At 40.8% G+C, this 26,707-nt stretch overlaps 1 protein-coding gene across 4 annotated transcripts in view; it reads left to right on the top strand.

The window, feature by feature from the left end:
* Window positions 1–26,707, top strand: part of SYTL5 (synaptotagmin like 5) — a 103,264-nt gene that overhangs the window by 39,795 nt on the left and 36,762 nt on the right. For all 4 annotated transcript variants that reach the window (XM_081950236.1, XM_081950237.1, XM_081950238.1 and 1 more), the window contains exons 3-9: window positions 7,086–7,298; window positions 13,270–13,385; window positions 15,649–15,784; window positions 17,017–17,164; window positions 17,533–17,662; window positions 18,897–19,003; window positions 20,917–21,009. In XM_081950236.1, coding sequence (XP_081806362.1) covers window positions 7,086–7,298; window positions 13,270–13,385; window positions 15,649–15,784; window positions 17,017–17,164; window positions 17,533–17,662; window positions 18,897–19,003; window positions 20,917–21,009 — 943 coding nt within the window. The remainder of the gene's footprint in view (window positions 1–7,085; window positions 7,299–13,269; window positions 13,386–15,648; window positions 15,785–17,016; window positions 17,165–17,532; window positions 17,663–18,896; window positions 19,004–20,916; window positions 21,010–26,707) is intronic.

The raw sequence follows: 26,707 nt of genomic DNA, 5'->3' as shown, positions 1-26,707 counted from the left end.
TTTAATTGGGCCCCACGAGGAATGGAACCTAGTTACATCTCTAAACTCAGGAACCGTTTCATCACACTGCCTTGCTCTCCAACTTGCAGCTGCCCCCTTGGTGAACCCTTCTTCCATGGTGGAGATTGCTTCTCTGTAGGAAGGTGGAGTAAGAACCTTTTGGGGCATTGCAAATGCACCTTGTCCCGCTTCCCATCTTGCAGGCCTGGCTTTGGTAATCCCTTCTTCCATGTTGGTGATTGCTACTCTGTAGGAAGGTGGGGTAAGAACCACTTGGGGCCTTGCAGGCGCACATTTTCCCGCCATCCACAATGCAGGCCTCTGTTTGGTAATCCCATCTTCCATGGAGATTTCTTCTCTGTAGGAAGGTCTGGTAAGAACCTTTTTGGGCCTTGCAGGGGAGACTGGAACCGGTGGGGAGGTCAATCCCTCGGTTGGCCACTGCCCAGCTTTCTGCCATGGTGCCATCTGCTGAGGGAGGGCATGTGCCCACTAGCATCCCTCCCATCCATGACCTGGGGTTAAGACCCATCCCGGGGTTGCCTGCTTCACAGGTTGCAGCTCAACCAATGATGGCTGGCTAAGGGGTTTTATGTGACAAGTACCCTCCTGCTGGCTTGGAGGAGTTATGGGCCAAGTAGGTGCCCTCTGCTGGCTTGGAGCATTTCCCCATGCTGATGGCAAAGGAGTTTGTAAGTAGCATCTCTTCCATCCAAGTCCTGGGAGGAAAGCCCAATTTACTGCCCAATTTGCTTCATTTACTGGTTGCAGCCCCATTTGTGGTGGCTTGCAAGTGACAGATGCTGGAAAAATTCCTTCTTCCTGCCTCCTTTGAAATTCCCATTTTGAAAGGGAATCTTTCTTCCAGCTAGTTGCATGGTGATAAGCCATTTTATTTATTGCTGTCTGGAAGGAGCCCAAACCTCCGTTCTAAGGGTGTTTTTTTTTCCAATCTTGCTTCTAAGCTGGGGGGGAAGGAGGGGGAGCATGCACTCACAGTTTGCTGAAGAAGTTTTCTGAGATTTCCTTCGTCTTGTCGCGTCTCCTCCTGCATTCCTCCAGATGCAATTAAACTGGAAACAGCATTCCATTGCCTTTGAAGTTCCGTACTCCTCTTCTTATCACCAAAAGCTTCTCATTTATTCTTCGCTGATATTTACGCTGTCCGGGTCAGCATTGGGAATGCCGAGACCCACATCACCAGATCTTCCATCACCAGCCCTTCCCCCTTGATAGGGGGAGGGAGCTAGTGAAATATTTTTAAAGTAGAGAGTTGAAATAATGTTAGGGTTCTAAATACCATGCAGAAATAAATCATTGTCCAAGGCAAAACATCCTTAATGGTGCAATTTATTCCACAGGCATGTTAGTACAGCTATGGAAATTTCAACTCTGAATTACATCCTGTAAGTTCACCCAGTTTAAAGTTCATGATCTCTCCCCCACCCACAAATCCATCACATGTTCCAATCATCATCTTCCACGCTGGCATGTACACCCATCTTCTTCCGGCCAGGTGTCGAGGTGCTGAGACAAAAGATGACCTTGGCTTCTACAAAAGAATGTCAACAATCCATTCTACAATCCTACTCCTTTCTATTCCCCCCTCCCAACTACTACACTATTGAAACAGCATAGAAAATTATAAGAAAGTGTGGCAGGCCAAAGATCCTAAAAAGAATATAATTACAGGCCTGACAGAAAGCAGATTTGGAGAAATGGAAAAATTTGCAATTATCAATGGTAGGAAGAATTGCAACTATAAAAATGAACATTTTATCGAAGCTACTTTTTTATTCCAAATGATCCCCATAAAAACACAACAATTCTTAAATTTGTTTCGCAAGGGAAAAAAGCAAGAATAAGACTGAAAATGTTGCAAGAATCTAAAAACAATGGGGCCTTTGGACTACCAGTTTGGGAGCTTTATTATCAAGCTTCTGTATTAACATGGGTGAGAGAATGGAAAACTCTTAGACACAGAAGATTACTTTTTCTGGAAGGTCAGGACCTCCAATTAGGATCACATGCTTTTTTATGATATGATAAAAATAGGACTCATAGATATTTTGAAAGACATTATATAAGAAATGCTGTACTGTTAGTATGGGAAAAGGTGAAAGCAAAAAGTTATATGAAAATACCAGTTTGGCTCTCAACAATGGAAGCATTTACACATCCAAATGTAGTAAAACTGAGAAAAAAATCTTAACATATAAAGATATTTTCAATGCGGATGGGGAACTTAAAACTGAAGAAGAATTGCAAAATCAAGGTGTGGATTTATCATGGTTGCCACATATGCAAATACAATCAAGATACGAGAAAGATGTTAAAGCATATGACGTCTACAAAGAGCAAACAATATTTGATCAAATAATGTTAGGGGCAGATGAAAAGTTAATAAAGAAACTATAACTTTTTGTTAAGCTTAAAAATAGAAGATGAAGGAGGGGCGGGGCTGAAGTCGCAACGACACGATGTGCGGTCTCAATGCTCTGAGATTGCAATCGACACTTTTGCCACTGTGGGGGGCCCAAACTGTCCAGACAGTGAACGGGAAGAATATGTCTTGCTGAACTCGGGGATATAGCAAAATCCCCGAAAGAAGCAAAAGAAATTTCTTCAAGCCAGTGACAAAAAATCCAGCCAAGGCTGATGAAGTCAGGGCGGCCCCAAAACGGAAGGAATGGAAAGTGAAAGTGTTTCCAGCTGGTGAGGAATCTTCATTGTTTTAAAAGAGACTGCCTATAAAAACTTAAAAATTGATTTAAATTGAAGAATAGAAGAATCAAGTGGCAAAATTAAACTTGCAACGGTTCTGGACAGTGGCTATCCCATTTTTTAATATGCTATCTTCATGGATGGAATCCCTACAAGCTTTTTAAAATGGGCGGATTAAGTCTTCTTTTTCTACCTCTTTTTTTCTGTGACTCTCTGTGATTTATAGACCAAAGCTTTCCTCTTTCATTGCTGTGAGTATTTTTTTTAATTCATTTAAAGACTCGACCTCTTTTTCTAATTTGAAATATAAAACAGATATAAAAAAAGAAATATTTTAAAAGGGCTACGTGCTGGGTGGTTTTGTTGATTGGAGTTTTGTGTATTCACGCGGAACTTTTCCCTTTCTTCACGATTTGTTTTGATGGCTCGTTACAGAGCGATAGGGGTAAGCCAAATGTCCCTTTGAAGCGTGTTTTCAACCAGAGAAGAGGAGAAAAAACAGCTTTTGTAAATCCATGTTTTAACTTAAAAAAACCTTCCAAGCGAGAGCACTTTTGTTTAAGATGGCAGAATGGCAAGAAAATAGAGAGATTGTAAATTTGCAGACGATATTTTCAGAATTACTAAAACTAACAAATACATATGAGAGAATTGAACAAAAACTGGAATTTTTGGAACAGCTAACAGAAAAACGTGATGGAAAATTTGATGAGGTTCACCAAATGCAAAATGAGGGGATTAAAATCCAAAGAATTGAAGTGGAAAATGAATATAAAGCAATTAAACTTGCTGACATCTATGGTAATTGGTTTGGTTTTGAAAATGCAAAGAATGGAATACTGAAAGAGGAAATAAATGGAAAGGAAATCTATTTCAAAGGGCAAGATATAGAAGAAGAAGAAGAAAAAAGTAAAGAATTTATGGACTATGAAACTCATCAAAAATATGGATAACACTGCTGACAATTAAAGACAAGTGGAATAAAGAAGCAGAAAGAGGGCATCAGGATTACTGTATATGAGAAATCTTACAAGCAAGGAGTTGCTAGGACTAGTCCATACAAAGCTGATTAAGAAGAAGCTTAGAAGATTGATACCACAAATGGCAAAGGACATAAAATTGTTTTGTTATTGGAAAGATACAGGTTGATAGATGGAAAAGTATACTTTAAAATTACTAGCTAAACCTAGTGAAATTTAGTGATAATAGGTATAGTTAAATAAAAAATTGATAATGATAATACTGTATACAATGTGTAGTGTTATGATAAGCAATAATTGGATATGGATATTGAATGATACTCGTGAAGGGAAAGCTAGAAATCCTTTTGGATTATATATAAAGGTCAATAATAATAACAACAATAAAAAAGAACTAAACTAGACATAGTTAAGTTTTGATTATTAGGGGGAAAATGTTATGATATAGGATATAGCCAAATAAAGAAAGGATAATAATAATAATAATCTATATATATGTATGGGTATAATATAAGGAAATTGGATATAAATTGTAAACAGCGATTTGGAAAGGAGGATGAGAAAACTTTGTTATTAAATATTATGGATGTTTAGCTAGAATAGGATATAAGGATTTAGTGTTAATGAAGGATTTTATAAATAAGTAAAGGAAATGCCAGTATGTGGTTATGTATTAAATTTTGCTATATTTTATGATGAAGGACGTTTAAACAATTATAGTCAAATAAAAGTGGAGCTATGATGATGGTAATATGTATAAACATTTGAGTTAAGATACTAGAGTTAATATGAATTATACTTGATGAAGAGAAGAGATGCACAAAAACCTTTTGTAACCAACTGATATACTTTCTACAGGATGTAAAGAAGGAGGATTTTTATGTTTGTTTTGAAAATTAAAAATAAATAAAAAAGTTTTTGGAAAAAAATGGAAGATGAACAGGTGTAAGACAATGATAGTATGGGCAACATTTTTTGGATATACTATAGAATTAGATAAATGGCAAAAACTGGTAGAGAAACTAAGTTGACAATGGCAACTACCTATAAAGAAAACCTATACAAAATGTTTTATAAGTGGCACTTACCATCGGCAAGATTAGCAAAGATGTTTAAAAACATGTCCGCCAAATGTTGGAAATGTAATCAGACACCGGGCACATACCACCACATGTAGTAGACATGTATGAAAGCAAGGAAATATTGGACAAAAATACATACATGCTTAGAAAAATGTTAAAGCTGTATATAGATTATAAACCAGAAATATTTTTGTTAGGTATAGTACCAGAAAAGTATGATAAGGGGAATTTGTATCTAATACTACATGTTTTGACAGCAGCAAGAATTGTATTTGCACAGTATTGGAAAAATGAGGAAATACCATGAGAAGAAGATGCAATTAAAAAAAATATTAGATTGTGCAGAAATGGACAGATTGACATTAAAGATAAAAGAAAAAGAAGATAGAGTACTTTCGAACATGGGACTTGATTTATAAATTGTTGGATAATAGAGATAGAAATTAGGAGCTGAAAAAGTATTATTACGTAAGCAAATTGACCCAGACAATATACTATTCACAAAACACTTATGTACTGTATGTTAAGTGAAAATGTATAAATAAACTTTAAAAAAGATTATTTTTGTAGCTAGTGCCAAGCTAGAATGTCAGAATTAGATTAGATAGAATGAAAAAGCAGTTTTGACTTAAAAGAGATAGTGCCAAAAAAATAACAGAATGGGTATTTTAGCATTTTTCTTCTGAAGGTTTGCTTATCATTTTGCAGCAAGTATAATGCTTTTGTATAGCTCATAATACCATAAGTTTAATCTTCTGAATTTGCCATCTCTGGAGGAAATGTGTGTCATACTGTACAAGTGTTTTGTGAGCCACAAATTGCTGTATATGCTTAACAACTGCATCTCTACAGAATCTGCATAATTGCTTTGTGGAGACAGAATATCAGGGTGTTTGGCTAAAACTATATTCTGGGATTCAGGAGTGAGCTCTAACTAACGCAATGAAATGTTAGTATATCACACTTGGATTATTGACTCAAATTGAACAAAGTTTGTCTCTTGCTATAAGATATCAAATTATGATACATGTCCCACCCATGTTAATATGATTTCATGTCCCACATCCATTTGCTTCATCCCTTTGCCCATAACTACTTTTGAGCAGAGCTTGTTTTATAATGGATAAAATATTTTATAGTATCCATGACAGAACAAATAGTCTGGACTGAAATTATCATCTAGCATGATCATCTCTTTCATTTGGACAGCCTATTTTACTTGTAAGAGCCAGTTATAATGGTTAAGGTAGCAGGCTAGAGACCAGGGGAACAAGAGTTTTACTTTTGCCTTAGGCAAAAAATCCAAAACACAACCAAGTGACTTGGGCCAATTACAGGTAGTCCTCGACTTACAACAGTGTATTTAGTGACTGTTCAAAGTTACAATTGAAAAAAATCTTAAGACTGTTTTTCACACTTACGACCATTACAGCATCCCCATGGTCATGTGATCAAAATCCAGACACTTGGCAACTGACTCATATTTATGGTGGTTGTAGTGTCTCAGGATCCTGTGATCACCTTTTGTGACCTTCTTACAAGCAAAGTGAATGGGGAAGCCAGATTCACTTAGCAATCATGTTACTTATTTAACAACTGCAGTGATTCACTAAACAACTGTGGCAAAAAAGTTCGTACAATAGGGCAAAATTCACTTAATAAATGTTTTACTTAGTAACAAAACTTTGGGCTCAATTGTGGTCGCAAGTTGAGGACTACCTGTACTCTCTCACACCCCATTGAAGAAGGCAATGACAAACCACTTCTGAAAATGCTCCCAAGAAAATGCCAGACACTAGTTCCACGAGTTGACACTGAAGTGACATGATACACACATCCCAACTTTAATTTAGGATCTCAAGTAGCATATATGGAACTCCTTCCTCTTATTTTCCTCCACAACAGATATATTGGGCTCAGAGAATGGACCAAAGTGATCCAGGAAATTTCCATGATTAACCATGAACTAGAACGTGGGTCTCCTCCCTACCAGTCTGATACCTTATACCGGTATACCAGCATTTCATTTCTCAGAAGACCTGCAAGCTAGATGGATTCTTTAGTGGGATTTGTGTGTCTTCCCTTTTGATTGCAAAGCTGCTATGTAAAAAAGAAAATCACCCTATAGAATATTTTATGTTCTCTGGAAGCAAAGGGTTAAAAATATTAGGTACACATTAGTTTTTGATGCCATTCTCAAATTGTGTCTTGCATAAGCCCTTTGACTATTAATGAAACAGCAAATTCATATATTTCAAGATCTTTTTGTGGACTTCTGGATTTTTCTTTTCTTTTCTAGAAAACTAAAGAATGAGTTATTGGAAGTGAAACGTAAAGGTGGACGGCATCACCAGCAAGATAACAGCAAGGTCTGCACTCGCTGTCAGAAAAATTTGGGCTTAATTTTTGACAGAGGTGACCACTGCCAAATATGTGGCCTGAGAGTTTGTAACAAATGTCATGTTTTAGGAACTGATGGCAGTTGGAAGTGCACAGTGTGTGATAAAATTGCGTAAGTCTTGCTTTCTAATACCAGATTCATTTTTCTGATCTCTTACTTTTGTCAGAAAGTATAATTATCAATAATAGGCTAGAAATGATATGAAGAATAAAGACATTTGGGGCTTAATTTGTTGAACCAAGACATTCATCTGAGGTCAGACTTTTCCTAGTTAACAGCACTGAAGTGAAAAATGTCCAGTGACTTGCTAATAAACATTACCTTGCTTTAAGGACTCAAGAATTGTTGTGGGTGTGATGACTCAGAACCTCTTAACAGACTGCAGTGGTAGTACTGAGAACATTTGGTTATCTGTAAGAATACCTTGTATAAGAGCATAATGGCTCCCGGCACCAGGAAAAAGCAAAGCATGTCATGCTTTCTTAATGTATTCAGATGACATGTGGATGGTTGATGTAGCAGATCTCTAGAATAAAAAAAATCTCAAAGTTTGGAGTGTGCACAAATAAAATTATGTTTTGATATTATCTATTTATTATTAGCATTATTGTATATTTTAATATAAAACAATGGAAACACTTTTAAATATCTTTTAACAGAACATGAAGATAATGACAAAAGAAATAGTGTAGCATATTATCAAAGATCAAGTCTCACTTATAACGTACACAGGCTCAGAAGATCCAGGCCTTTCCCTGATAGTCCATTTAAGAACCTGCACAGTCCCTTAATAACTGCAACTGGAGAGCTGGGATTGTGGACATTAAATGAAGCAATCAAGATTTCAGGCTCAAATGTAATATGTGGAGGTCTACATTTAAACTGTATTAACTCCCAGCTCCCTGTTATGTGTGCAATTGTAGCTGACCCAGTTATGTGAAGCAATAACTGTCAAAGCAAATGAGGCAGCTGCTTTGAAGTGGGAAAGGATCTGTGTCCTTGGAAAGGCTCTTGTGACTTCTTCCAAGATTGTTGCCCTTGCAGGTGTACTTCCATACATGTACAGGGCAGTTCCAAAGAAATGTTTCTTCATGCACGTGCAGAGAATTAGGGATATTTTCCAGCTGCTTCAATGTTTTGAGGAAAAAAACATTTCAGGAACTAACAGGTGAAGTGTCCCTTTCAGAGGCTGTGCACAGTTCTAAAATGCTAGCTAAGTCAAATAAAACTCCCTTCATTTAGTATAAGCAGTAGTAGGTTGAGTGAAGGTAATACCGATGTTTCATCATCACAGTGATTCTGTTTATTTTTATCCTACACCTATAAAAGGTTTCTAGATTAAGTTCTTTATTAAGTCTGTTTTGTTTTTGCTACAAATAAACAGCTTAAGGTTTCAACAAAACAGACTTTGTATGCAAACAAATTGAAACACTGGCTTTTCACATGTCTCTCCCTATTTATTAAATAAACCTAATTATACTAGAGGGTTTCCTTATTCCATAAAAATACATGAGATATATTTGAGTAGTCAGCAGCTTGGATGGATTAGTCATTATTCAGGATATATATTACATGCTTTATAATAGCCATAGTCACAAATATTAATTTCCCTGCTATAGTGTTTTCTTGAAGGGATCTTTCTTAAATCAAGAGTGGCCAGTTGATGATTTCAGAGTAGTCATTTACCAAAGGCTGATAAAGTCAACATGACCACAACCCACTGCTTTTTATTTTCTTGGGTCACTTGTGTTCTTGGTCTAATTCCAAAAATTCATTGCAAGGAATCAGATCTCTGGAAAGATCTCCCTTTTTTTACAGCCTGGTGCATGGGAGGGAGGGAAGGCTTTAAAAGAAAAAAAATGCCACCCATTCATTAGCTGATTTGCGGCAATCAACAGGGAAAAAAAATATTGCCAACTTCTATTCAGAGACTAATTTCCAGCTTCATAGGAATCGTTTAATAACAGTGTATGATGAGCTTTACAAGAACCCTGAAGGCAACAGTTTAATTTTAATGGGTTTATTTGGCTACTTGTTCAGACTGACAGGACCCCTTGTAGTCACAAATTTGATTAACCACTTCCTCTTAATTTAGTTTAAATAACCCATTTGAAACCTTAGTTTGTTTATATTCGTGACCTGAAGGCTTTATTGCTTGACATAGTATTGGTATTGGTATTTGAACCTCTGGTTTCTTTTAGCTATCTGATAGGACTGACACTAAGGTCCTTTCACAGTAAGATATAAATTTGGATAAATAAAATCCATAGAAAGCAATTGTTGCCTAGTGGAGCTCAGCTCAAAGTTTGGCATTAGTGGGCACAGCCTCTTGGCTCTGTTGCTACTGCTCCTTGCTATTTATTCTGCTGCCCCATTTTTCTGAAAGTGCATGCTAGGATTCAAGAGAAAAGATGAGGGAATATTCCTAACTTGATGTAATGGAATCTCCAGCTAGAGTGATGGAAGAAAGGACTGGTGGGTTTAGAGACCTTGCAGGAAAGGAAGTGACAGAGACCTCCAAGAATTTCTGAATAATTTATTTATCTCTATGTTCCCAAGAGAATGTAAATAATCTGGTGAGATTCTTGTAAATAGGTAGGCAACAATAAAGAAGGAACTCTGATCAGCTTATAGTGTTCTGGGTCCTTGCACTTGACATTTTTCCTGTACACTTCCTTAGCATAGAAAAATAAGCAAAGGACATAGATGCAAGATAGAGGAAAGTGTTTCTTCCCAAGAATCCCTAAAGCTTAGAACTAGTACTATGGCCAATGGGCCTTCATAATTCAGGCAATAGATGAGCAACTGATATATATGGGATTCTTATAAGGCCAGGGGTTCCCAACCTGTGGGTCATGGCCTACTACTGGGCCATGGCCTATTCACAACTGTGAGAGGTGGGCGGTTGTGTGTATGTGAGTAGCAGGTGCCAGCACTGGCAGCCCCACTTGCACAAGCTGGGGATGCTGGTGACTGAAACATACTAGCAAAGTTTTGTCCCAAAAGTGCTTTTTTCAAGAGGCAACTGGACTTTCTGGTTTTTTCTTTGAAGACAATTTGCTTCTCATCCAAGAAGCTTCTTCAGCTCTGACTGGATGGTGGGGAATGGAAGGATTTATACTCCTTGCAGACAGCTGGTCATTTGCATTTTTAGTGGGTTCTTAAAGTCACCTGGAAGTTTATCTGTGTCCTCAGGGTCACCTGAGTGGTGCAAATTGGTGTGGAGCCTACTCGGAACCATTGAGCAGACTGTATTTCAACAGTTCCAAGAAGGCTCCACACTACAAAGGAGGAGGACCATACATTAAGTTGCAGCACAGAAGATTTATTGAAGCCAGTAAACAAGAATCTAGTAACTAACAGTCAGCACTAAATTGGCACTAGATAAGAATTAAAGGAAATCGACTTCCGGTTCCGGCGGCTGATGGCGACTGGCAAGCTTTGCTCGCCCCGCGCTTCCCCGGTGGGCTCCCCACTCCTTGCGGGGCACAGGACGCCCCGTAGAGGCTCCTGCCGGAGGGGCGGCACTGCAGGGGATCCCCTGGATCGGCGGCGGCCAGTGGGGGGGCCCCGCCTCGCTCCAGGCACTGGGGAGCATGATGGGGAGACGCTCCGGCGTCTTCGCTGCGAGGCTGTGCAGAGAATAAGCGAGCAGAAGGATGCGGCTGCGGTGCGGTGAGGCGAAAACTCCCTTCCATTCCCTTTTCTAACTTGGAGAAGTTGCCAGCAGTTCAAAAACTCTTTTTCGGCTTGGCTTGGAGAAGCGCGGCTGGAGGGAGGGGGATTTCCCCCCCTCTCGGACAGGCGGCTGGAAACAATTTTGCTCTCAGCCCAAGGGGGAGGAGGAGGGAGAGAGCCAACCAATGATGTCATGCTCTTACTAAAAGCAAATTTTGGATTTAACCTTATAATGCAATGAGGATCTGGAAATCCTGGAAACTTTGAACTTTGAAAACTTTGTTATGCCTCTAAACCCGAAGCTGGCAGGGCAAGATGGCACACTTCCGTTGTCTTTATGAACTGTGAAAATTGGCTCCACCTTTGAAACTTCAGGCATCCGGTCTTTGTCTCCGTGCTACTCAGACAAATCTCTTGTTGTTTGTTATTCTTTGGACTCCATGGTGTGAAAAACCTCACCTTATTGCCAGTTTAACTAGAAAAATCACCCTCTGCCTGGACCTTCAATCTCCTGGACTCTCCTGGCTGCTCTGCCTCTCTGACTGATCATTCTCTGCATTGACTGAACTCTTTATTTCACAAACAATGTCACGTAAAAAACCACCTCCTGGGAAGCCTGGCTTTGCTGCCTCTGCCCCGACATCTACATCATCCAGTCCCAGTACACAATCAACGATAACAGCTTTGATGCAACCTAGAACTACGGAGACTGAATTTCAACAAATGTTTCAACAACTTCTGCAGGGACAAGAGGAAATAAAAAGACAATTAAAAGAGATGAAAGAAGAAATTAAAGAGAACCAGGCCCAAATCAACAAGAACTCACAGAGACTAGATCTTTTGGAGGGGGGAACGGCTAAGATGAGGGAGGGGATGGAAGGGGTGCAGAAGGGGAACAAAGAACTTGAGACCCAACAGATGAAAATAGAATTTGAGAGAATGTCCTTTTACCTTAGATTTCAAAATGTGGTAGAGACAGATGATGAAGATATAAGAGACATCATGACAAACATTTTGGCTGAATATATTCAGAAAGAGAAACAACAGATGGGGTGGGAACTAGATTTGGTATATAGGGTGAACTCAGCATATGCCAGAATACACAATGTACCCAGGGAGGTCCACATTAAATTTCTTAGAAAAGCTACAAGAGATGAAATTCTGAGTGCACAAAGGGGGCAAGTTTTGAAATATCAAGATAGGGAAATAACCATTCTGAAACAGTTCCCCAAGAAAATGAGGGAGAAAAGTAAAGGCTATTCGCAATTAGTGAAGAAACTATAACAGAAGGGGGTGTGGTTCAGATGGTTGATACCTGAAGGGATGCTAATATTCTGGAAAGACACAAGGGTCAGAATTAATACACCCATAGAGGCGCAGGCCTTTATGGAAAAAAATAAAGCACTCCTAGATAAATCAGATGACCCTACAACAGACATACAGGACACGGGAGGGGCCGGAGCTCTGCTGGCGGGGGGAGATGGGGCAATACCAAGAAAACTCAGATCTCAAAAATGAACAAAAAAAAAACCTTGCTGATATAAATTGATCGAAATTATTAATTGAACTCATATGCTGACTATATATTGCTATTTTGTAATGAATTTTGTGTAAATGTATACTATGAGTATGGAGGGAGGGGGCACCTACCGCACATCGCAACTGCCAAAATTTGTAACCTTTCCACCACCCCTTTTCCTTGTTATTTTTCAAAACAACCAATAAAACTTTGTTTAAAAAAAAAAGAATTAAAGGAAATCAAGGGGGGGGGGGCGCTAAACTTGGATCATTGGTAGCAGCGTAAAGACTCTAAGATGATAACATGTTTAACTCACACACACACCCAGCTCTGCCTACTCTTCTACATCCTTTCCTTTATTTACTCTTAAGTTTTAATTGCATATATTTGCATATACTTATGCATATAATTTGCATATAATTAACAAGTATTAATTACTTTTTAAAGTGGACTTGTAACATTGTAGTTTAGTGTAATTGTAGTTTCGTGTAATGAAACATTGTAGTTTAGTGTAATGAATGGCACAAATTTTGATGTATTGTTTCAAAAAATTGGGGATTGTCTTAGTAATTTCTAAAGCAATAGAAATTAGTAATTTCTAAAGCAATATTCAAAAATGTCTTGGATAGGTGAGATAACCAGAGGACTAAGTGGTTATCCTAACAGTAAGAAGACTTAACCAGTAGAATGGCTTGACTTCAGAAATTGTGGGTGCTCCATCACTGGAGGCTTTTAAGAAGGTGCTAGACAGTCACTTCTCTAAATTGGTATAGGATCTCCTCTTCTAGTTGAACTAGAAGACTTCCAAGATCCCTTCCAACTCTGTTATTCTGTTAATGCGAAGTAATGGTTAGAGTGATTTCACTGCTTTCTTTTTTAATACAGGCAGCTTAGGGTAGTAACAGGTGAATGGTTCTTTGAAGAGAGAGCAAAACGCTTCAAGCAGTCCAAGCTCCTTGGAACTGATATTGTTCGGCAGTCTATTCTTCGCAAAGCTCCAGGTAAAAAAATAGGAAAGCAAAGTATGTACTTCCAAATAAACATATGGCGGCTTTGCTGAATTACAGGCTCCCAACAGCTCCAGCTTGTATGGCCAGTGGGAAATTGCATACGGGGAGAATAATTGAGCAACTTTGGAGGACCACAGCTGCCCCAAACTGTTTAAAGTATTGCTGCTTTCTGAATTATTCTTTGCATTTTTGCAACATAGTTAATCTAGAGAGTTCCAAATATATTATTAGTTCAGTAAACTATAATGAATGCTAGTCTCTTATCTCATCAGGTTATTGGTAAAAATAAGATGCTTCAAACCAAGTGCTATATAACTTTGCAAATGTAGACCTGGGAAGATATTTCACAACATCTTGGAAAACTGTTGCCAGTCAAAACAAATTATATAGTCAGGCTTAATATAGAATGAGCTAACTTTCTATCTTACATGGTAAGACTCTTTGATGTCATTTACCCAGGAAGATTTCACCAAAGACAGTACACTTTATAAAGTTATCCATACAATATAGTTTCTTATATACATTGCAGTATCTTTACCCAATCTGATGTGTTCAAGATGTGTTGGGACTATAATTCCCAACTGGAATTGCCTGGGAATTCTGCAAGGTGTAGCTCTAATGTATCTGGAAGGCATCAGATTGAATAAGTCTACCTTAAAATAATCACACAGAGCTATTGGTACCAAAAATAAATATTTATCAATGATTATACTCTTCCTGTGTTACATGAAGCATGCTTAACTTCTCTTTGATTTCTGATTAACTTTTGAGTCTAGCACAACATATTTGTTAATAATGTTTAAACAGTGGTGGGATTCAGCCAGTTCACATCAGTTCAGGCAAACCAGTTGTTAAATTACCTACCACCCACTCCCTGTTATCAAAGTGGATCCTGAGCACTGCGCAGAGCTGCAATGGAGAAATGGGCAATGGAATGGCCGGCATGAGGAAAGGAGAAGACTACTTTCCCTCTTTCTTCTCCCTGCTCCTCCTCCTCCTGTCGTGCCAGCCATTCTGTTGTCCATTTCTCCATTGCAGCACATCACAGTGCCCAAGATCCACTTTGATAGCCAGGGGTGGGTAATAATTTGCCTGCAAACTAACCCTACAGTCTCCCCTACATTGGGCCCAGCTTCAATCATGCTGCCAACTTAATTCCTTACCCCTCTCTCTTTTGCCTGCAGACTGACCAACACCTCCTACACACAGCTCCTTGGGGAGAGGGAATCCCTCCCTCCACTTCCCCCAAATTCTTCATCTTCCCACACGAGCTCTTGGGAGCATCAACTCCTTGTCTCTATGGTAACCCCCTCCCCCTTCCTCGGAAACCTCACCTCTTAAAAGAGTCCCATCCAGAAGACTGAAACAGCCATAAGACCAACATGCAGACAAGCACCCTAAGAAACAGCCTTTTGGCAAAGGGTGGAAATTTAGCAACCGGCTTGCCCAGGGTCAGGTTGGCTGACATGGGAGGCTCTTTCCGCATGTAAGCAGAGCTGGAGGGTGGGGATGGGCCATACCTCTCACAACAGCAGGGGTGAAATTCAGCAGGTTCTGACAGGTTCTGGAGAACTGGTAGTGGAAATTATGAGTAGTTCAGACAACCAGCAAATACAACCTTTGACTGGTCCCAGAGTGGGGTGGGAATGAAGATTTTTGCAATATCCTTCCCCCGAGAATGAGGATTTTGCAGTATCCTTCCTCTGGAGTGAGGTGGGAATGGAGATTTTGCAGTATCCTTCCCCTGTCATGGCGACCAAGCAGTGCCCACAGAACCGGTAGTAAAAAAAATGAATTTTACCACTGCACAACAGCCAACCTGATCCTGGGCAAACCGGTTGTTAACTTATTTGAATCCCACCACTGTGTTTAAAGCTTCAATGGCTTGGGATTGATATTATGATATATATATATATTCTGGCCTTCTATTGATAGACATATGATGAAATGATTCTATGGGGAGTAGGTCAGTACCTAAACTCTATAGCTCTCTTTTCTTGCAATTATTTCCCACACCCATCTCCTACTTTTTCATTTATGTTGGTTGGTCAAAATATTACAACATACATAAACCAGAAATATGGTATATATCTATCTCTATATCTAATAAAAACATATCAAATTGTGAATGCTTTTGCTTTCAGTGGTCCTAGCTTATTCAGGGAATATGTAACATTTGTGAAATAACTGACTTAATATCATTTCTTCAGCTTGTAGGCATGTTGTTAACATAACCTGTTTCTTTCATTTTAAGATTCTTCCCCTGAACTCTTAGAAGGCAGATTCAAAGATCATTCTCCAAAAACATTAGAGGATACATCAAAGCAAGATATGTTAGCTTCATTTACAAGTGGGACAAAATTAGTTCTCACTGGGCCTAGGAAAATAGGGTAAAGTATCATTTCATCAAATGGTAAAATATTCCTATAATTCCAAAATACAAAGTAAAGTTTTATTTTATTATGAATGAAAAATTATTACAAATCTTAAGTATAGTTCAGTTGTAAGCATTTAAATCTTTTCCATAAAAATGTATAGTCATCTTCATTTTATTTACATGGCTGAAAGTAAAATTTTACTTAAAAAGTGTTTTCAGTAATATTAACACTAACTTTTTCTCATCTAGCATTTCTCATTTTTGTCATATAAACTGTTCAGTTTACAAATAGTTTCTTCCAATTGGCTGATATACAAGTTTTGAAGTTCACTCTCTGGAAAAAAAATATTAATCTTATTCTTCCATGTTGGCAATAATGGTCTTACTTATACTGAGATAGCTGCAATTAAATCTTGAAATCATAGGTAGCAAGAAAACTTAACTATGAGAGCAGAGATCAGCCACTTGCGCAACCCCCCTCTCCAGCCATGCAGAGCGCCATTCACTGGCATTTCGAAGGCACCAAGCCATGGTAGCCGGGTGGTGGCAAACAGGCACTCATGCGGTTGGCGATACCCCTAGTCAGTGAATGGCACTGTGCCCGGCTGGAAAGGGGGTTTGCTGGTTGGCTGCTCGTGAGCATGGTCGCTTCATGGCTGCTCGTGAGCGTGGTCACTTCATGGCTGCGCAGCTGTGACAGTGCAACACAGCCGTTTGCCCCTGAGGCTGTGCCCGGCTCTTTGGGAGCCCACTCGCGAGAGAGCAGCCACCTGGCAACCCCAAAACAATAAGCCCTCCCCTGATAATAAGGCCCAAACCATATTTTGTGGGTGAAAAGAAAAATAAGACCCTGTCATATTTTCAGGGAAACACAGTAGCTCTAAGTAAGGCTTTGTTAAAAACAGTTCCCAAGATTTTCTACAAGTATCTATTATGTGACTTTAGAAACTTGTTTTTCTTTATTTTTATTTTTTGCCTAACCATGGATACTGCACTTTGAAACATGTGTAAGATGCTAGATTGCAAGTTTTAATGAGCTTGTTCTCTTTGATTTTGGATATAGGTAGATCAGCAAAATGGTGTTAGGACTGCTATTCAGGTGATGAAATATTAAAATGTCCTCCTGCTACTAAAGTATTTGTCTGAGATTCGAATTACTGATGGAACATCATTTCTGATATGTAGTTTTTCCTTTTTTATTTATGCTGTATAAATTAGAAGGTTAATTTAGTGCAATTTCTCCAGGGGGAACACCTTTCCCTCAGATAGTCATCTTCTTGAACACATAACTGGCAACATGAAAAATGCTGAAAATCAAAGCAATGCTTCTACTCCACTCCATCCAAGGTCACCAGCACTGAGTGTGCACAGCATGACTATTGACTACAGCAGGGTATGTTGACTGGTGCAAAAATGGATTGGTTTGATAAATAATTGCTTCATACAGGCAAATCTAGAATTCAGGTTTACTTGTTTTGCTCTAGTCTTTTAAGTATTGGTAGAGAAAGCAAATTGAGATTGGATTGCTAGTCTTAATATATTTGTGTACACTCCTAAAATTGCTTCTGGATTATTTTTTATGTTCAACAAATCACGCTTAAAGTAAATTCTGAAATATTTGAACAAACAATTAAAAGTTAGAATTATTGGCTTGAATTTGGGTGGGATTTGCTTCCTAGACTGTAACTAGTGTGTTTTCATATGTTAAAAAGTTTTCTTATATGTGTGACACATGAAATATATATTGTTTTATGTGAGCAGGATTCTGAAATAGAAAACAACATTGTTATGTCTATCAGTGAAAGTATCCTTGCAGATTTGTCAAAAAGGCATCATAGGAAAAGTTCTAGAACACCTTCTGTGGCGATTTCTAGGACATCTTTAACATCTGGTGAGCTTTCAGTTACTGATACTTTGATGTACTATTGAATTGTTTTTTCCTCCCATGGTTTTTTCCCTTGGGAAATGTTTTTTTTTTAATTGTTGTTAGAATTGCTAAGAATTAACCTTCTACCAGGTCAGACAACTGTGGTCATTCTAGTTCAGAGATGCAGAATTTCTATCAATTCAGGATTTTATTGACAGATGCGGTTTGACTGAGGATAGGGAGGGAGTCTACAGTACATGGACCACATTTTTGGCTTACCTATTCTGTCGTGATTGCAGAAACCATCAAAGGATAATGATAGGGTACACTTTTTGCAATTCTGATCTGGATCCTAGTGTAGTATTGTTTGATTTCCAGTGCCTCTTCAGGCATAGGTCACCTGCTGCCTGATTCTTTTATATATAACTGAACTGAAGATGAAGAGGGCTAAATGGCACCTTTTGCATAAAAATGCACACTTTATTGTAAGAACTATGGTTCTTCCCCTTTAATGAAAAAATCTCTATGTATCTGTCATAATTATTCTTAAAACAAAGATGAGGTATAAACATCTGTAAACTTTCGTTTTTGCTGATCATTTCTTCCCTAAATTTTATTCAACACATTTATATGCATTAACAATTGGATGAAAGATACACCTTTATAATCGGTTCACTTACTAACAACAGACTAGATAGATGTATTAGAGACTCATCTTGCATGAAATACATTTTCCTTCTACCTGTTTGATTTTCCAAAGAGTGAGAAAAATGAAATCACCATTGAATTTCTTCCTGTAATCTATTTTTTAAAAAATTTTATCCTTTCTGTAGGTTTCAGGTAAAGTGGAAATTGATGGATAAAAACAAGAAGTTGTGGGAAAATAGATAAATAGTCCATCTCACACACAAATAAGTTAAAATATACTGCAATATCTTCTGTCTATGGAGATTCTCAGACATCCAAGTCATGTTGTCCCAAATGGGCTTTTTCAAGAGGCAACTCGACTTTCTTGTTTTTCTATGAAGATGTTTCACTTTTCATCCAAGAAGCTTCTTCAGCTCTGACTGAATGATGGGGAAAATCCTTCCATTCCCCACTATCCAGTCAGAACTGAAGAATCTTCTTGGATGAGAAGCAAAACATCTTCAAAGAAAAACAAGAAAGTTAAATTGCCTCTTGAAAAAGCATCTTTGGTATAATATCTTCTATATAGATTGCTAATATACTATATATGGCTTTTCCTTATATTTTGCAGATCGTAGTAGATCAGAGAGAGATCTCAGTGGATCCTTTTCAGAAGGAAATGAAGATACTTTAAGCTTAAGAAGTAAATCTGTACCTGGAGCACTGGACCATGAAGTGGTGAGCTGGAAAGATACAAAACTTACAAATTAGAATATTTTGTCTCTTTTATTTTACCAGTAATAATAAACTTCTCATTTGACTAATTCCAGTAATTCATATATATGTCACAGTTTATATCAAAAGTACATATATAATAAAATTTTAAAAAATGTAGTGGGTATAAATGAAGATAACTACAAATGTAACCTTGCAAGAACCTTGTATAATAGTTAGACTGAAATATCATGAATGGCCCCAGGCATCCAATTACAAAGCAGATTGCATTTCCTTATTTAATTTACATGCAGGATAAAGCAGGATGACACAGTCTGATTCTACTGAAATCTCCCAAACTTCAGCCCTTGGCCCAGCCAGAGATCTCCACCAAGCACGACTGTCAACACATGCTTTATCTTTTGAAGTGAAGGGTTGCAGTTGGCAGCTGCTTAACAGAACACAGTTTAATACATAATTTTAATACAAAATGGAGCTCAATCACTGGCAACTTCTCCATGTCTAACAACCACAAAAGCAGTTGCATGGGGCTTTCAGTCTTAGCAGACAGAGGGTTGTATTTTTCTTCACTTTTCCATCTTTGTACAGCCTCAGCTTGGTTTATGAAAGGATCAGCCACACTATGGGACACAGTTTGAATGCCTGTGTGTAATGAAACCTTTTTAGGTGTAATTTGTAATTATAAGGTAGAGTTTCAGCTGCTATTGTTCCCGTATTTTTCAGAATATAAGATGCACCGGAGTATAAGATGCACCAAGGTTTTGAAGAGGCAAATTGAAAAAAAGTAGGTAGGTAGATAGAGGGATAGAGAGGGAGAGAAAGAGAGAGAACTGCAGTAGGTAAGTAGGGAGAGAGAGAGAGAGAGAGAGAGAGAGAGAGAGAGAGAGGAGAGAGAGAGAGAGAGGTAGGTAGGTAGGTAGGTAGGTAGGTAGGTAGGTAGGTAGATAAAGGGAGAGAGAGAGAGAAAAATAAAGAGAGATAGAGAGATAGAGAAATACAGTAGGTAGGTAGTGAGAGAGAGAGAGTGAGTAGATAGGTACATAGGTAGATAGAGGGGGAAGAGAGAGAGAAATACAGTAGATAAGTAGGGAGACAGAGAGAGTAGGTAGGCAGGTAGATGTTTCCAGGTGTATTTATCCATGTGCTGGAGAAGGAAATCGCTGACAATCTGCAGCACCTAACACTTTGTTTCTGCTGACATAGCACTTGATCAATGTAATTCTCATCAATCAGTTAAAGAGCTTTCCAAAAGGAGAAAAAAGTTTTTGCACTCTGCAAACCTCCCCAAAACAGCCCGTTTTTTGCGAAAAAGGGCCCATTTTTTTAAAAAGGCATGAATAGCCTTGGGGGGGCTTGCAGAGTGCTCTGGAGGGGGAGAAGCGAGCAAAAAACGTCCCATTTGTCGTGAAAATAGGGCCATCTTTTGTCATAAAAATTGCATGCATAGCCTTATGGAGGCTTATAGAGTGCTGCTGGGGGCTGGGGGGCAAAAAACAGCCCATTTTTGCTCATTTCTGCCCTCCCCAGCCCCCAGGAGCTCTCTGAAAGCCTCCATAAGCGTATGCATGGCCGTTTTGGTGAAGGGGCGGGGCTTCCAGAGGCAAAAAAATACTGTATTCGGTGTATAAGACGCACCCAGATTTTCAGCCTCTTTTTTGAGGAAAAAAGGTGTGTCTTATACTGTGAAAAATACGGTAAGTATGGTAGGCTAGATGTTCACAATAACTGGAGATATTTCAGACACTAAAATGCTGTTAAAGACAAAAGGTGAAACAGGATGAGATACTGAATAAATGGTTTTATTTAAAAAGCAACAGAAGATAATGTTTTTCCTGTTTAGTTCTCCACTCAACCCTTTCCTAATAAAATATTGTTTTATTCCTTAATTGTGGATATATGCCTTGTTTTTCCATTAGGACTATCTGAATGAAGCAGAAGAGGATATAGATGACATTATAGCCTCTGGCTTTTCCAAAAGGCAAAGTAATTTGTCAAGTGGCTTTTCTACAGTAAGTCCCCATTAAATACATATGCATGACTTTCTTCTACTGTTTCTTCCTACAGAATATTAGATTTTTGATACTTGGACCATGTCCCTGTCTAATATATTTTATTGTGTTGTATTTCATTCCACAGCTGATTTTTAGCTTCAGTTCTCTTGTTTTAGTACTGATACATTAAAAGGCATTTCCATTATTTGGATTTTTAGAGACTTTAAATTTTGTTCAACAAAAGCATGAATGATTGTCGGTCCTGCTAGCTTCTAATAAACACAGAATGTTGGCAGCTTAGAGGGACCAGGGTAGCTAATCCATTTAAGCAAGATACAACTATTATGCTTACTGCACTTAGTTTGATGGATGCAAGGATATAGCCAATACCTCAAAGATCCAAGGCCGGACTGGATTAGGACCAAAGCAAACACACTCAGGCAACCTAGAAACTCTGAAACCAAGACTTTAATCCTTCAAAGCAGGTTGGAACCTTGGTACATGATGAGTTGAAACACAGTCCCTTGCAAATCAGTGCTGGGAGATCTCACCACTCAGTGCACTTTATAGTCTAGGGACCACACCCTCTGGCCAGCTGGACATGCCCGCCAGTCAACCAACATCCGGTAGACCGCAGTGGTGGCCTCATCTCACATCCGGCAGCAGCGGCACTACCTCACAACCGGTGGCATGCTTTGGGGCCTGACTGGAGGCCCATGCAGGGAGCGAATAGCTTCCAAGCAGCTGTTCAGTGCTGCCAAGCAGCTGTTTCACCATACTAAGTACTGCAGTTTACCCCTACGAAGGTGCAAATCTAACACTCAGTTTATTTCATACCACCACCACCCTACAGGAGCCGGCGTCTGGGGAAGGGTCCAGATATTGGAGTCTTCCACAGGTTTCAGGAGGCTGCTGTGGGACACAGGGTGCACCTTCTCCAGGAAAGGTGGAAGTTTCAATTCCACAATTATGAAATTGATTACCCATACAATTGGGAAAGGCCCTAGGTATTTCAGGCACAGTTTCTTGCAAGGCACTTTCAATTTGAGATATTTAGTTGAGAGATACACCTCGTCACCCACCTGAAAAGGCTTGTGGAAACCCCATTTTTTGTACGCCTGAACCTTATGGGTCTCGGCTTCCTTGCGCAGTGCCATCTTTACAATGCTCCACACTCACGGTATCTTGTTCGCCTATTCACTTGGATTACTGGGGAAAGGAGGGTGTTGGTGCCACTCATGAATGGGTACGAATTCCATCCCATGAACCACCGAAAAGGAGTGAAACCAGTACTACTGTGCGCCAGTGACATGCAGTCAGGTGAGGTAACTGAGGCACAGCCTCACCTATCATCATGAAAAGAAAAAAAAACATACGAGAGCTTGCTGTGAGGCTTTAGCGAGCTCAGCCTCTCAGGCGACAGCTGAGGCGAGGCTGAGCTAGCTGCTGATGACTCTGCTTAACTGTTTAAAAAACCCTCAAAAAAGCGCCCTCTACTATTAGGCAGGACTTTTTGAGGCTTCTTGAGCTTCCTCGCCCCTCGCTGCTTTTCTCCGGTTGCTGCGTTTTGTTGGAAGTTGCACCCCCCCCCCGTAAATCTAATTGTGGTGACATCAGTGCCTCACCAGCCATAAACCTCACCGCACGTCACTGCTGTGCACGTGTTATTGTAGGCCACCTCCGCAAATGGAAGTAAGTTTGCCCAATTCTTCTGTTAATAGATGTGATAACACCTAAGATACTCTTCCACCATGACATTCGTTCTTTCTGCTACACCATTTGTACTGGGGCAAAACGCTGTGTTTAGGCCTTCATATACCCAATCAGGTGTATGAAATCTCACAAGAACTTAGCAGTGAACTGCACTCCCTGTCCGAAATGATGTGTTGCAAAACCCCATGGAGATGGTAAACATGTCTGATAAACACTTTGCTAGCCTTCACACTGAAGGCAATGCGGAACATGGCACAAAATGGGCCTGTTTGGAGAAAAGGTCAGTGATTGTCCATATCACGGTGTGTCTGTTACTCTCTGGCAATTCTACAATGAAGTCCATGGCGATCTCCTCCCAAGGGTGGGAGGGATCAGCCACATGCTGTAAGATACCTAGGGGTTTCCCTGGCCGTGGTTTCATGGTTGCACAGACCAGACAGCTTTTTACATAACTCTCTATTTCAGACTTCATACCCAGCCATGAGAACTGGTGCCTGGTGAGATCTAGGGTTTTAAGGAACCCAAAATGGCTGACTTACTTGGTGTCATGACACCACCGCAGTACCCTGGGCCTCAGGGCAAGTGGTACGTATAGTTTTCTGCCCTTCCATGCGAAGCCATCCCTTTGAATGCGTAGTTGTTGGTTCTCTTGGAGTCATGGGTCAGTCAGTAATGTGGTCCGTAAATCATGTGTCAAGCCATCAATTGGGCCTCCAACCATCACCTGTGCTGCTTGTTGGGAAGGGAGTACAATGGCATGTATTACTTCTTGCCTGCAGCTTTTATACTAGGGCATCCATGACAGGGCATCTGCCAGAAAGTTCTTACCTACCAGGATGTACTTCAGAGTAAAATGGAACCTTGGAAGTACTGTGCTCACTGGACCCGCTTCGGAGACAATCAATATGGCGTTTGGAGTGCCTTGAGGTTTTTGTGGTCTGTCCAGATCTTGAATGGTTCTTTGGCCCCCTCCAAAAGATGCTGCCACATCAGCAATGCCAATCACACAGCAAACGTCTCCTTCTCCCATATTGCCCAATTGTGTTCTGTGTCAGTGAGCTTGCATGAGGTATGTGCACAAGGCTGCATCTGACCTTATTTGTTTCTCTGCAACAGGACGGTTCCCATGGCCACGTCGCTGGCATCAGCCTGGATAACAAACAGTTGCCCAGAGTTGGGGTGTTTCAGGATTGGCTCCCTAGCAAATAGGGCTTTAGCATTTCAAAGGTTTGTTGGCAGTTCATCATCCACTGGAGTGGTTGTCCAGGTCAAGGTTTCATTAAAGTGGGCTTCATTCGAGTAGGTCAGTGAACAGCAATGCCACCCTGGCAAATGACAGGATGAATTGCTGATACAAATTGGCGAAGCCAAGGAAGTTCTACAATTGTCTGTGTATTTTGGGTGCCTGCCACTCCAACACAGCTTGAACATTATATGGATCCATTTCCACCCCAGTGTTGCCCAAATAGTCCAGACGAGTTCAGTGAAACTCATATTTGGAGAGTTTTACACATAACTTTGCCACCAGCAATTTCCTCAACGCCTGCCACACCAACCAGGTGTGTTCCTCCATAGTAGTGGTATAGATGAGTATGTCGTTAAGATACACAAGGGCCCCTCAGTACAGGTGTTCATGTAACACATAGTTAATTAGTTGCATGAATACAGCTGGGGCCCCTTGTAGCCCAAAGGGCATCACCCAGAATTGGTAGCTCCCCAATGAGCAATTGAACGCCATCTTCCACTCGTCCCCTGGTCTAATGCGGCTTGGTAGCAAGCCTCCTGCAGATCTAACTTGGTAAAAAAATGCCCCTTCGCCAAATTGGCAAGCATATCTTTCATGAGAGGCATGGGGTACATATTTTCCACACAAACCCTGTTAATTTCATGGGAATCAACACATAAGTGCAGGGTCCCATCTTTCTTCTCTCTGAACAGCTCCAGAGCACCCACTCACAACTGGGCCAGTTGGATGAACACCCTAGCCAAGTTCTTGTCAATGTACCATCAAAGTTCCCCCATCTTCTTCAGTGTCATCGAATACATCTTTGGCTTAGGCTGTTTGGCTCTGGGTATCAGTTCGATTGCACAATCAGTAGGATGGTGTGGGGGTAGGGTCTCACACTCCTTCTCACTGAAGACCTCTGCCAAGTCTGTGTAGACCTGGGGGAAGGGGGAAGGGGCCTCCACCAGGACCTCCCCAGGCCTCCCCCCCCAGCCCACTCTCTGCCTCTTTCTGAGCCTGCTCATAGGGAGAAGCCTGGGCCCAACTTTTATCCTCAACTTCCTGTACCGACCTTCCCACCATATCGTTGGGCCCCACATATCCAGTCATGCCAATCCCAGAATAATGGACTCAGTCATCGTTGCCACCATAATGAATCTAATTACCTCCGAATGCTCTCCCACCTCCAACCGTACTGGCTGCATGAGGTGGGTAGCTGGAGACACCCCCCCCCCAGCAACGAGCCATCCACCTGCTCAAACCTAACAGGCTTGGCCATCTCTCTCACTCAAATCCCTAACGCAGTAACCATAACTTGGCTGATAAGACACCGGGTACACCCTGAGTCTATCAGTGCACCATACCTCCAATGCTGTGCTGATTGGGGGCTCACTATAGTGATGGGAGTGATGAATGGATGGATGGGGTCACTTACCATTGGTTCCTCTGAGCCATCACTGTCATCCTCACTGTCATAGAGCACTGCCTGGAACTTCCCCACTACCGTTGCTTCTCCCTCCTCTGAGGACATCACCAAGGACTCTGCCTGGTGTGCTCCCCAGGACCTTTCAGGGGTCTGTCGGGGAGGCATTGTGGTCTTACCAGAGCTGCTGGATGGTGACTTCAGTTACTGTGACAAAGGCATGTGCACTCAGCTGCACAGTGTCCCAGTTGGTTACACCAGAAACAGCATAGGAGTGGTCAAACATGCCTCACCGTAGAGACCGGGGTGCTAGGGACAGGCCGAGTTCTTATTCTGTCAGAAGCCTTCTGGGGCCCAAGGGCCATGTCCCCCTTGGGACAGAACTCCCATAACCCAGCATCCAAGTCAATGACTGTCTGAAACCACTCTTGCAGCTGATGCAGAATACCCCGGTAAACACAGGCCTAGCGGAGATCGTGGTCCAACCCCAACCTGAACTGACAGATCAACAACCTTTCCAGACAGGCTCTCATTTACCAGTGACCTGCTGGAACTCCCAGACACACTCCACCACTGACTGGCCCCTCTGCTATAACTATAGGAGCTCTCCTTCTGCCCATTGCACGTGGGACCCATCCTTAAACCAGACTCGTAGTGCCTCCATGAAAAGACCCTCATTCTCCAACTCCCAGGCATGCTCACTGTGAAAGTCTGCTATCCACTCAGCAGCCTCATCTTCCAACACCACCATCATGGCCATCACCATTACCCACTGTGAGGGGTACAACTGGGCATACCACTTTAAATGGCTAATGGCTTGACTCAGAAACAAGGCCATGTGGTCAGGGTTCCTGTCAAATGAAGCCTGCAATGGGGCCAATACCCTGGTGGCCATATGGGGCCCTGCCGCACATCCTCCACCACATCAGGCTCCACCTCAGCCACCGTACCTTCAGCCATTGCACTGGTTTCCTTCCTCCTATCTGGTCAACCCTAACGGCTGTGGAAGACAACAATGGGAACAATTGGAAATGAAGAGCACTGACTTTCCCTCAAAAGTCCAAGGCCAGACTGGGTTAGAACCAAAGCAAACACGCTCAGGCAACTGAGAAATTTAGTAACCCAGACTTTAATCCTTAAAAGTAGGCCACAGCCTTGGTACACAATGAGTAGGAAACACAGTCCTTTGCAAAGTCAGCGCTCACCTCCCAGAGTACTTTATAGTCCAGGGACCACACCCTCTGGCTGACCAGACACTCCCGCCAGGCAACCAACATCCAATAGACGACGGTGGCGGTCTCCTCTCACATCCAGCAACAGCAACCGAGGGCATGCTTCAGGGCCTTGCGCAACCC

The sequence above is a fragment of the Natrix helvetica genome, assembly GCF_964273705.1.
Source record: "Natrix helvetica genome assembly, chromosome: 4".
Taxonomy (NCBI): domain Eukaryota; kingdom Metazoa; phylum Chordata; class Lepidosauria; order Squamata; family Natricidae; genus Natrix; species Natrix helvetica.
This window is presented reverse-complemented; position numbering and strand designations above follow the sequence as displayed.